The 13,061-nt window shown below is 37.8% G+C and overlaps 1 protein-coding gene across 6 annotated transcripts; it reads right to left on the reverse strand.

Moving 5' to 3' along the window:
• Positions 1–210: 210 nt before the first annotated feature.
• Positions 211–12,726, reverse strand: LOC18445611 (auxin-responsive protein IAA32). 6 transcript variants are annotated; one of them, XM_088853377.1, is made up of 6 exons: positions 11,287–11,859; positions 9,019–9,166; positions 4,087–6,164; positions 3,098–3,367; positions 2,853–2,964; positions 211–416 (listed from the first exon to the last, which is right to left on the reverse strand). In XM_088853377.1, exons 3-6 carry the CDS (start codon positions 4,232–4,234, stop codon positions 344–346), a joined length of 603 nt encoding a protein of 200 aa, XP_088709503.1. In that variant the 5' UTR covers positions 4,235–6,164; positions 9,019–9,166; positions 11,287–11,859; the 3' UTR covers positions 211–343. The 6 variants fall into 6 exon arrangements, 3 of the variants coding, with proteins under 3 accessions (XP_088709503.1, XP_088709504.1, XP_088709505.1); XM_088853378.1 differs by lacking the exon at positions 9,019–9,166 and adding an exon at positions 3,894–3,999 and having other exon boundaries at positions 11,287–11,725; XM_088853379.1 differs by lacking the exons at positions 9,019–9,166; positions 11,287–11,859 and adding an exon at positions 3,870–3,999 and having other exon boundaries at positions 4,087–5,255.
• Between the last annotated feature and the right edge of the window lie 335 nt (positions 12,727–13,061).

The following is a 13,061-nucleotide window of genomic DNA, read 5'->3' on the forward strand; positions in this document are numbered from 1 at the left end:
AGTAGAAGTTACAACATAATGCTTATATAGGTGAGGTTTGTATAATGGTGGCACCTTAAGCAGTCAAAGTAAGGCGCAAAGTAAGTGCGAGAAATCCATATAATAGTATTCAAACTTATTTTCATATCTAATTATGAAATTTAAACCTGAACAATCTTTTCTATTAGATTTGTGAAGTGTGCTTTATTTCTATAGTATAAAGTGGGCACCTTATATAAATGTTTTCTCAATTTAATAGAAAAACTGATTTATATAGAATACCAAAATGGTAATTAAAAAAAATATAAATACATAATATGAAACTAGGGTAACGATGCCTTTCATAGAGAGTAAATGTTGATAATCAAACAATATGACGAGAGACACCACTGTCCTTCCTGGCGATCCTTAGCCGCTTAACGCAATCCACAAAGTCCCTGCACATATCCATCCATCCAATAAAAACCCAATAAGAAGGAAAAACAATTAAAAAAGACGGGTTAATTTAAGAGATTGTATACTATCATGCATGGGTATCTAGTAGTGTTTCAGGATTCGGCAGAGTCAAGTCGGACTCGACCCAGAGCTAAGGCGAGTTTGGGGGGCAGAATCGCCCTTGGATCTCTCTCTCTCTAGAAAGAGAGAAAATCTATGCCCCCCCCATTCCCATGTATCCCTCTCTCCCAAAATGGGGGCTTCATCTCTCTTTCTAAAAAGTAACCTTTTCATATCTCGCTCTCAAAGTGGGGGAGAAAATCCTGGCCCTATTCTCTCTCTCTAGATGGGCAGATTCACTCCCTTATTCATCTCTCTCTCCCTCCCTCTCTCTCTCTCGCACACACACAAAGGGGCCCAAATCTGTCCCCGATTTTCCTCTCCCTCTCTCTCTGTCCCTCATCAAATGCTCTTTCCCTCCCCTTGGTACCTGACTTTTTTCTATTTTTGGGAATTCGTTTTTTTTTAACTTCTCTCCATGGTTCTTTTGAAGTGCATACAACTCGAGCTGAGTAACTCGGCTTGAATAGGAGCGGAGCCCATGGCCCGACACAAGTTATGAAACATTTGGTACCAATAGTAAGCTATGTGCTATCTACATTGCCTCGTTCAACTACAGACAATAGAGATATTCTTTCAAGGACACGGTTTTTATGAGTCCCCTCTTAAAAATCGATTTTTGAGATGGATTTTTTGACTTAATTTTTAAAGACATGTAATCTTTAATATGGAGATCATGAATATGAAAAAAAAAAATTAAAAATTAGAAATAATAATTTTACTAAAAAAACATTTGGATCATTAGTTTCAATTGGTTTTAGATGGACCACCTATTGCATCCGTCTTTAAAATGGATGCTTTATACCTCAGGGACCGCAAATGTAGAAATGAAGTCCCTGCCGCATGAAACAATTTTTCATCTTTCAATTTGGAAGACAAAGACAAACTTCCTGGAAAGAACAGTTCATTCCACCATCTATTGTCAAGTTGAATAGCAGCGAGAACATGTAACCTTCAATTGGTATGCAACCTTAAGTTCAGGAATGTCCCAACCTTTATCCATAGCATTTCATCCTCAAACTCATTGATTTCACAATTCTAGCTTTTGGATTACAATTCCCCATGTTGCCATACTCAACCTTATAGCTTTGGATTCGCTGAACCCCTGAATCTAGTTTCATTCTCCTTTATTCCTAAACCCCTACCACTCATGAAGGCTCAACCTTGATCGAAAGCTCAAGCTCAGCTCACCATGCCTGATTATTCAGTTTGACTATTTGGTGTAACTCAAGTTCAAGTGGTAGATGAAGAAAATCCTTCTGCTCTTACTGGTACAAGCATGCAACGTAGCTCACTGTAAAGCTCAAGCTCAAGCTTGAGGAGGGTAAGGAAACGGGCTAGGCCTGGGCCGGGCAAGCCCTGGCCCTGATCCCAATAGGCCAGCCCAGGCCCCACCCTAGTCCTATCATGGCCGTGAGGCGGCTGGACCAAATAGGGAAAAAAACGTTTTATAGAACAAAATGGCCGGGCCAGGCTGGATGAGCAGGGCCATACAGCCCATTGCAACTTGAGGTCAATGCAATTAAGGCATGGCATGTCGCAATCGAGATACATGGCGGATTGCGTTTGGTAGATATGCCAAGCACAGATACAAATTAAATTGTAGTACAATTGCATAGAACAATGACACAAAAATAGGTTGAGTCACCCCTCTTAAAGGGTATGATCACCGAATTAGCGAGTCATGTCACCCAAGATGATCACTTTTGAGATTGTAAATTGGTGGCATATGATATGATCCATATATTTACAATACATCATGGCCATGACTTTATCACCATCTCATCAATGTGTTAGCCGGGTGATAAATAATAGGATCCTACTGAAAACTCATAGATTTATCACACTGTCCCACTCCCCTTCATCGCCAATGAACCTCACATAATCATGCTGTTACCATGACCTTGTGGATCATATTGTACTTTTCGTAATAAATTTAATATTTCAAAGAAGAAGATACTAAATTTACATATGTAACTTTTAGGAAGGATTTTGAAATTGTCGAATAGAATCTAAAATATTTCACAAAGTCTTGATTGAAGTCACGCTTTGAAAGAAATACTGTTATCAAGTATAACTCCTGTGGAATGACATCGGGATGCTATCAAGAAGGATGTTCTTATTGCCAAGGAGTTTGGGAATTTATTTGCATATTAAATAATGAAAGAATTAACAAGTCCTTTCTTGGTAAGAGAGTAAAATCTTGTTAAGTGCATCTCTCATTCTGATTAAGCAACCCTTTGGGGTTATAGTTTCTGCCTTAGACAAAGAAAGCCTATGTGTGTGTGTGTGAGAGAGAGAGGTTTGAAGGCTATTACTCCCATGGGCAGTCTCCAACCGATCTCCATTCACCTCCCTCGTTGCTTTGATAAATCAACAAAAGACCAGATGCTTCATCGAACAATCTTATACCAGATCCAAAGTATTTACCTAAACAAATGAATTAATAATCATCATCAACATGTTTCTCTATTCTTGGAATAAATTCACTCAAGGAGTGAAGATTTCTGTGCCAATATTGATTAAGCAGAAATATAAATGACTATCAGAATTCATGACATACCAAACATGGCTTGCAATTGTAGTGCAAGACTCCAATAGTCAGTATGTTCGAAGACTCCTATCTTTCTACCATAGGGCACACCATCCATGTTCACCTTCACATAGCAACATCTGTCTTTGCTCTGTGCTCCTTCAGAGTCACCATCATCTTCTTCCTCCCCTTTTGATTTTTTGTGAGACATCAAATGGCCTGCATTTGAGGCCCCATACTGTGACTCTGGTTGGAGCCAACCCACCTTAGAACTTTGATTATCATGGTACATAGATAAAACTGCATCCATAGAGATCTATTTTAGAACAGAGCACATGAACAAGTCTTATTCTGGTGTCAAAAGCAAAGGGACAACAATGATAGTGATGTGACTAAGATGATGAAAATGGTGACTCCGTCGATGTCGATTGATAATCAAAACATCTCCCCCATTTCAGAAACCTTGTTTCCCTTTTCTTCAAAAAAATAAATGGAAAAAAAAAAAAAAAAAAAAAAACAAAAAAAAAGCATTCAAACTTTAGCAAGAGCATCCATAGCTAGTCTCTTGGCTTAGTGATCAGGATATGGGGATGCAGCTCTACAGTCAAAGGTCATAATTACCAGCCTTATGGTCCAAAGAAAACGCCGCTGCATTGCGGAACAACCATTGCCAAGAAACTACATCAAGCTTCTCCCTAGAAGTTGCTGATATTTTAAGGTGCCAAATGGCTCCTAAAGTTTAAGTTCATAATTGTGCTTAAAAAGAATAAATAGAAACAAACGAAAGAGCAGAATTGTGTACCACATATTTTTAAATGCTCTTTACCCCATTTTTATTTAGAAGCCACTTATGACTTTACAATGTCCCTGCCTTTCATTAAACTGCTTTCACTGATTTCTTTCAGGCTATCTTCCTTTTCAAAGCAATGACACTGCACATCAGTGATTAGTAAGATCGATTACCATTATGAAATGCATATCACCAAGGGAAGACGAAACGAACAATAAGAAACACTTACACGGAGTCCTTAAACTAAGCCCCAAATCGATGCATGCATCTCTAGAGTCCTGATAAGATGACGCTGTATCCGGAATTCGAATGTTATAAGCCATTAGAGCAGTAGACATATAACTCCAGCTGCAATAAAGATACCTGCATACTTTCATATTCAATATGTATATATAGGGATGTAAAAGTAGGAGTAAAGACAAAAGAGAAGTGGGCCAAGTCTAAAACCACCAAAAGGCCAGCATCCATCACCAATCATTTAGGGAGGCTTATCTTCACCTGCCACCCCCAACATGCATGGACACAGCTTTTGTCAACGTGAAGATGGAGGAAGGAATGGCCTCCATCAATCTTTACAACCAAATACAGGGACAAACAGTCAGTACTCTTTGTGCACGGTCGGAAAAGGACAACATGGTTAGAAAAAAAAAAGGAGCTTGTAAATTTTGACATTTTATAAGACACTGCACCTGACTTCAACCGGAAAGGCTACATACATATTATGTTAATAAAGAAATTTAGAGGCCCAGTTAATACCCAGAATTTTAGGTTCAGCATACTCAAGTCATTCTAAAATACAAAATTTTAAATATTTTAATATATTAATATGCAAACAGCATGCCTAACTAAATGCCATCCCTAATCCCCACCCCCTGGTAAGGCTGTAAGCATGCCACAGGTTTATGGGCCAAGCAAGCCCGGTCCAACAAGGCCAGGTAAAAGAAGACCCATCAGGCCAGAGTGGGCCTCAGTTTAGGACCCAAAAAATTTAGCGAGCTAGGCCCCATTCCAGGTTGCGCGGCCTGACAAGCCCTAACTGTATAGCTCTATACTGAAATATCTCTTTCTTCTAGGTGGGTGATAGCTTCATTGGTTATGGCTTGACGACTTCCATTGCTCACAGCGTCAGCGGCTTGCAGAACTAAATCGCAGTTTGATTCCAACAATCACCTGCCAACAACCAATTCGCTTACACCGGTAAAACTCATTTTAGGAGTATTTTTGGGATAAGTGTTTGAAAGAAACAATGTCCTAACATTGAACACAGACAGATCAATTTTCAGACAATTAGATCTAAGTATTTAGGAACATAATATCTAATTTTCTATTTTCTCTACATGCTTATTTTGGTGAATCTAAAGTGGATGCTAAATTTTCAGATAGAGATAACCCACCAAGTAGGTCTTTTATCCAAGGGAACACGTGCTTACTCAATGCAGCAATGGGAGCAGAATCTGCATGCACAAAAACAAATAAAAATTTCTCCCTTTCTAAAATGTGGGCATGTGGCAGGTCTGCAGGGTGGGTCTGATACTCGGTAATGAGCTGGGCCAGGCCCCCATCTAGGCCCCCAGGTCACAGGTTAGGCCCAGGTTCACCTTGGGCTGCCTGCCTGGATCTCTATGAACTTGTTCTCTTTTAATTTTCCATCAATTTTTCAAGGATTCCTGTTTAGCAGTTTGAGTTCCATTATATTAATTTTAATGGGTTCGAGTTTAGTTGTATTTGAGTTTACTTATATTAATAATACCCTCCAATGATAGTGCTGTTGTACTTCTAGTGCACATATCGTGTGTCCACATTGAGTAAAGTACAGTTCATAAGTAGAAAGTACAGATCATATCAATGACCACCGATTCAAGAATCCCCCAAGTCAAGCCAATCATCAAGTTAAACCAAACCAGCAATGCCATGAGAGCAATTCATAAATAATGTGATCATACATGGAATGTCCAAAGCTTACCCTACAGACTAACACAAAAAATCCAGAGAGAGAGAGAGAGAGAGAGAGAGAGAGAGGCTCTTAAAAGTAACTTGCAGTGCTGCCATCCAGACGTGAGACCAGGCCATATCTTTTTAAAAAATGATCCTCATGGCCCATTAGCAAAATCACACTACAAAGAAACCTGGAGGGACCCTCTCAGTAATGCAGTGTGTCTGTGTAGCCTCTCCATAAATACAGGTTAGCCCTAAGTCGCTCCTTGCCGCAATCAATTCGAGCATCCTTTATCAGCTTTGTGTGCATCATTGATGAGCGCATACAAAGTTTTCAGACAGTCCTTTCCTTTCTATTCCCTGTGCTCAAACCTGCAAAAAAATTGTAAACATGGTGATTTTACTTTATAGCACATGTTTCCCAAGCTAAACTTTTCCTTGGGCACCTGTAACCTTGGCTATTAACCAACAAAATATGACAATCCCTCTCTCTCTCTCTCTCTCTCTCTAGAGACAATAAATACATATATCCAGCAGCTTCTTTTATAATGTTTTGTAATGTTACTTGGCTAACAGCTGGGCAGAAGGTCAAAAGAACAAGCTCATTCTGCGACTAGTGATCTCAGATAAGATGCTCGCATATTCATTTTGAAAGTCTATAGGTATGCTAACAAAAACCCAGTGCACTGTTGAGCTAGTTGACTAGGTCTTGAGCAAATCAGATTGAAATTTTAAAACTTCTACTACATTGGATGAAGCCTGAAGGTGAATGGAAAAGGTTTATTTAATATTCAACATATCTCTAAGAATATTCTTAACTTATTGTACAAACTTTAAACAAATATAATTAGTCAAATAAAAGTGCAACACTAGTGAAAAATCATGGGATCTATATTAGGTCCAAAATCTTGAGAATACTTTTAGAGATACCCCTAAAATGTGTGTATGTGTGGGGAGGACTGTATTTGCATAGACTCAATGTGTATATTGGAAAGTACACAGGCAATGGATTATGGATCAACTGTTCAGAACGTGGAGATGAACTGCCTTATGGACATGTCAACCATTGGTGTGAGGCCGCTCCCATGCAAAGAGATTAATCTTCACTACCCATTTTCTGAATAGCTGGTGGATGGACTGCCTCTGGGACCACCAACATGTACATTTCGCACATGCACACACATTTTGTTACATGGAGGAACCCTGTTTTTAAGTCTTAGAGAGTCTGACAACTTGTACATTGTCTAACTTGCACACTGGTACCAGTATCCATGCTACGCAAAAGAACAGTAGGTCAGTCAGTTTGGTTTTCTAGTACAAACAGTCGGGTTTGAACCTCAACCTTCCTCACCCAAATGGGAATGTCAACCACTATGCCAAAAACCAAGGACAGTATCCACACAACATGGGGAAGCACGAGCGTTACCGAGAGGCCAGGATTATTAGATTGCGACCAGGCAAAGAAGAAACAGATAGCAGCAGCATACATGATTATTTGGCTGATCTGAATCTGAGACGGAAGAGGGTCTTCAGAAAAACATTTCCCAAAAACACCATCTCAGTGAACATGCAATAGCATTCCAAACAAGATCTTTTATAACATGCCCTATAACATGGTCAACTAATTTGTTGCTAGCAAAATTGATGTGAGCTCCTCATGCAAGAAAGAACGTAATACAGCAAAGTCACTGAAGCCAAACAGACTGTTGGAACATCAACGACAGAATCTAGACAGGTGAACCAATAACGTTAACTGAAATAAATAAGTACTTAATCAGGTAAAAAATTAATAGCGGTGCTTCAGCCCAAAGTCCTGTAGAACACAATCATCATTATCATCACAAGAGCTTTCTCCCAACTATTTGGGATCGGCTATACAAATCCTGGTCTGTCATTCTACTTTATCAAAGATTATATCCTCAGTGAGGCCATAAGTTCCCATATCTTTTTTTCACTACTTTCAAGCCTTTCACTTGAACCAACTTGCACGTCCTAACAAGTGTTGTACTAGGTCTGCATTGTACATGACCAGCCCACCTAAGTCTACTTTCTCTTATCATATGGCTTATTGGAGCCACACAATGTATTCATTTTAAATTCCATCCCTTCTTGTCTTGCTTCTGTGGAACACGGTAATTAATAACTAAGCGATGTTTCTGAAACGTGTATGTTGCTTTTACCAAGACCATAAGCTGGTAATTAAGGACAAGTACTCCCATGAATATTTCTTTTTCCATGAAGCTGTTTCATTAGACATATTCTCCTCCCCAATTGGAGTAAAGAATTTCAGTTCGCACAAAAATATCCATGTATTTAAAGGCATAAGTAACAATGGTCACATAATAAAATATGAAAAGAACAATTGTTGCACTCTGCCACTCACAACATCAGAATTCCGAAAAAGTCATACACTGTTACGTGAACATATTAAAAAAAAGGAGAAGTCATAAACTGTTCTAGTACAAAAGGAATCACAAAGTATTTTGCTAACACTCAATGCTCATGACAACAAGCATTAAGACGAACAATTGGAACACAATTTTCAAACCTGCATATCCTCGAAATTCATCCTCATTGATAAAGTCACACAGAAAATGATCAAGAGTTACAGTTACCATCATTGTTAGAAAAATCGGGCGATCTAACTACTAACCACCCGGTTAGATCGGAACCGGCCAAGTTTTGGGCGGTTTTGGTGATCGACCGGTATTTAAAAAAAAAGAAAGTATATAAATTCTCAAAAATAAAGAATTTGGTTTGTAATGCATTTTTTAATATTCTTTACAATATGGTAAAGTTTAAAAATTGTTTTTGTCATCAATATTCACTTTAATTCAAAAATCGATTTGTTAAAAACTATTTTTTTCATTAATTTTCAATTTCATTTGAATGTGTTTGGTTTTAATCATTCTTTATATATTTTTCATCTTTTAGTAGATTTTTTTTTTTTTTGAATCTTTTTTATTTTTTCAACACTTTTTTGACCGCCTGGGACTTGCCCGGTTAGAATGGTTGAATTGGCCGGTTTACCGGTTAAGTCAGTTAAACTACTTCCGGGCCCATTAACCATTCCGATTCGATTTTGAGAACACTGGTTGCCACCTTGGATTAATGGAAATGATTATTAATGAAAGATTTATTTTCTCATGACCAACCTAAGTTTCCAAGATTTGAGACCCTGTATAAAACTCCTTATAGGCAAAAGTAAACAAAATTTAATGAATACGTGGAGGCTGCTGAGGCTGATAGTGATGATGATGCACTTGGAGACTCTCAAGATAACTTCTATGATTAGCATCGCAGTGATGCACCAGCATCCGGACCGCATCGAGTTGAATCGCCACATCGGCCCTCCCAACGCATCGAGCCGCATCCTGCATTTTAAAACACTATATCAAATTATTCATTTCTATATGCAGGCAAAAGTAAACAAATATGAGTAGGAGAATTTGGCCAGTTTAATTATAAAACTTGGTTTCTGGTGCACGCACTTCACCGAATCAAGTGTCCTCTTAATTTCCATTTGAATATCTGTAGGGATAAAGAGAAAAGACCAAACAATCTTCCTGGTCATGTGGAGATAACAAATAAAAGGAGGAGCTTGCATGTACTTGACAAAGCAGGCTAGATTCAATTCAAGGTATGTTGTCCTGCAACTTCACCAAAAGAGAGATGGATCTGAGTGCAGCCAGAAAGAGGGGGGGAAAAAAAAAAATTTAAGTCTCATATGAACAAGTCAATTAAAAGTTGCATCTCCCCATAGCGAAGGGTGTGAAAATGGCAGAGAAATAAATACGCAAGGAAGTCTAATCACCCTTTTCCGAAAGGAGAGAATGTTAAGAAATACAGCCAATTAAAACTGGAAAGATACTATGGCTCCAATAACTAAGCAAAAACTAAGAGATACTCGAGTTAAAGCCCCCAACATAGTAAAACCACAAAAACTACTGCTACTCCATAGAGTATTAACACAACACTCATGGTGGAGGATGACTCTCTTATCGACATCAGTATGTCCATGGGTCACATTTTATTTGAAGAGAATATAGATATTGGCCCTATCTCCCACTGTTTCAGTGTTCCATTATTTGAAGTCATCTATTCTGAAGTTTTCGTTTTTCTTTCTTTTTCTTTCTTCTGCACCTGAGGAAGCATAGTGCATACTGTTCTCATTCAACATTGAATGAAATGTGAACATTAATATGAGGAAAGAGTTTATATAAGGTTGACTCCTTAAAATGTAGAGTTAAGGTGCACCACTAAAATCCTTCGAAAAGGTTGTTTTGATGTTAGAAAAACATATAACTGATCATCTCAATGTCGAAATGTATAGATATGGAGAAAAAATGATATTTCACTCCCTAAAAATAGTGCATCTTGCAACATATTATTTGGACCGTTTAAAATTTTCATGTGTTTATATATCTGCTTTCATGTGTTTATATATCAGCTTGATTTGAACCATTTTTGGAATTTTAAATTTTATAATTAGAAATAAAAATAGATAGTCACACCACCCTAAGAATTTTTGGCACCAAAATTGCATCTCATGAGAGGTGCACCTTAATCTGATTGTTTAAGGATGAAACCTTATGCCAACCACACCCCTTAATATAAATGGAGAAAACAATAAGCGTCTTTTCTTTACTTTTTTGTTGCAATTATCAGTGGAAAAAGGAAAGTAACATCAAATTGCATCTGAAGTACGACCAGGGGACTTAACCTGAAGAAACCAAGTTTAATGGTGAATAGAGTAACCAAAATGGATATGAAGTCTTTGTCTTTGATAGACTGCATTTGCTTTTTATAGCTTCTAAGTACATGAGAGTATAAGATACAGACAACCCCCCCCCCCCCCCCCCCCCCCCCCCTTCCCCCCCTGCCTCCCCCAACCTACAAATAAGAAATCGTTTTTTCCACCCTTTTCCTGGAAAGTGAAGAGGCATGCTGATTAAAACTACAATAATTCATTGGAAAGTGAACCAATGCAGTATCCCGTCTTCCCAAATCAGTATCTAGCAATATCCATAACTCTTTTATATCTAAAAAGAAATAATATTGAGTTATCTTCCATTGAAAACATCATTGGAAACACATCATTCAATGCAACAACATATTTTATCAAAAACATATCATATAAAGAAATTTGATTTATTAATATGAAAACAAAAAACATGTGATGCCTTGTAATTTATTTATTTTTAGGATCATTCCTCAACACAATAACCCACATGGAAAACAATATAATAGATGTCTCCATACTAGAGATAAGTTATTGTTTTTGTTTTAGTTATTGTTTCAAAGGAGGGGTGGTTACCTAGCTTAAACAGAAGAAAATAATCAAGACAAAACTAACATTCAGGGGAACAATTAGTTACTCAATGTTTCTTCCTCATAATTGTTTGTAGGCAGCAGAACAAAAAGTTTAAACATATCCTCCTATCAATCAATGTAAAAAACAAAAAGGGTAAAACGAGGAGGCAAATAGCATTACCAGGGAGAAGCATGTGCCAATTGAGAATGTCCTCAAGGGTTTCTTTGCATTTGCCAGGGTCTTAGAGGAATCCTTTTTCCTGGCCTTCCTTAATCTTCTGATCCCATTTCTCAGAGTTCATGTTGAAGAACTCATCCTTCACCATCTTCTTCTCAACGTATTGTCATGCGTTACAGAGGTTGTCAAGCTTGTCGTCTGTCTCATGAATCTCGTCGAAGTCTGACTCAAACTCCGAGCCACGAATATTCCCCAGCGACCTCTTTGAGAGGATGGCTCCAGAGGCAAAATGATAAGAGAGAGAGATTTGATAACAAAGAAAAATCCCATAAAAAAAGAGTAATGATCAGGTTGAAACTTGACTTTTCTATGAATCAATCTCAATTTTGAATGATGATGCTTTGGGATCATACGCATGATCAATCTCAATTTTTTTTTAGTGACGATGCTTTGGGATTCTACATATATAAAAAGATCATTTTCCTATAAAGAATAAAAAATATGAATATCAAATAGAGAAACATATTAGGAGGGAGTGAGAGGGAAAGCTCCAAGATAAGTATAGGAAATATCTTTTTACACCTTATTTTGTTTACTTCAATTATAGAACCCTTTTTTTTTTTATCTCTTTACATCTTATTTTGTTTACTTCAATTTTAGAACCTTTATTTTTTTACTTCAATTTCACTTAAGATTTAGGAATTTAAACTTTTTTGTAACGTAAAGTTTCTATCTTTTCTATCTTCTTATCCACTTTTGACGGTTTGACCATACATTATTGATCTAAACAATTTGTAAAATAATTTCATTTCTCTATCAAACTCTGTATCTCTTTTCCCCTCTCTCTCGAAACTCCATCTCTCTCACGTCTCTCTCTCTTAAAACTCCGTCTCTCTCAACATCCAAAATTCTCCCTAATTTCAACATAGAGGAGGCCACAATTCTAGCAAGGGCTTCAATTTCCTACTAAGAGATTCAAGATGAACTCCATTTGACTTACAAACCCTAGAATAAGCTCTCTTCAATTTCAAATTGCCGTGGCCTAGAGACCTTTTATTTTCCAAAATATTGGCAATGAAAAAACTAGGGTTTAGGGTAGAGAGTGCAATCATGGTGCTTGTAGTAATGGAAGTTGTAGCCATGGTGAATGACAATAACAATGTTTTCCAGCTTTGCCAAGACACTCGCATCCAGAAATCAAATGGCTTAACTTTTGGTATCGCCTTTTGAGGTCTTCTTTCTTTGTCAATAGTACCACACAACTCTCACTTTGTGATCAAAGGTTTTCTCTCTCTATAATCAATGCCCCACTTGCGATGTTCAACCCAAGGTAGACCAAATCTCTCTCCTCACCATTAATACAACACTGGAGACATATAGTGGGTATATGGTAGCATTTGCAGGTCGAAAATATGCTGTTAGATCTCCTCCCACTTTTGTTGCAAACTCTACATGCACAGTTAGTCGCCAGCTTTACTTTGGTGCTCGCTAGCGCCATCTTTACTTTGGTGCTTGATGTTGGGAGGTGATGCCAAATCACCATGGTATTTCTCGCTATGGTGAGATGTATTTTTGGCATTAAAAGAAAACCTTTTTAATGGAGGCTCGTAAAAGGTTTTTTTAGAGAGAGAAACCTAGAGGAAGATGGGGTGAACTCTTTTTGTAAAGAAAATGGAGCTTGTTGATATTATTGGAGTTGAAATTGGGGGTTTTGCAATAAAACCCTAGCGTCACCATTTGGAGCTCATGTTGGGCCATTTTGTCAGCATTTTTTCGCG

Source organism: Amborella trichopoda, chromosome 12 (genome assembly GCF_054954075.1).
Source record: "Amborella trichopoda isolate Santa Cruz 75 chromosome 12, AtrichopodaSantaCruz75HAP2 v2.0, whole genome shotgun sequence".
NCBI lineage: Eukaryota > Viridiplantae > Streptophyta > Magnoliopsida > Amborellales > Amborellaceae > Amborella > Amborella trichopoda.

Bases quoted from the DNA above. Each gene is read 5' to 3' on its own strand.
- LOC18445611 (XM_088853377.1), bottom strand. From the start codon at position 4,234: ATGAAAGTATGCAGGTATCTTTATTGCAGCTGGAGTTATATGTCTACT. The intron at 2,965-3,097 runs GTATGTCATGAA...TCATTTGTTTAG, and splicing joins ACAATTGCAAGCCATGTTTG to GTAAATACTTTGGATCTGGT. The intron at 417-2,852 runs GTAATAGCCTTC...GGATATGTGCAG, and splicing joins GTTGGAGACTGCCCATGGGA to GGACTTTGTGGATTGCGTTA.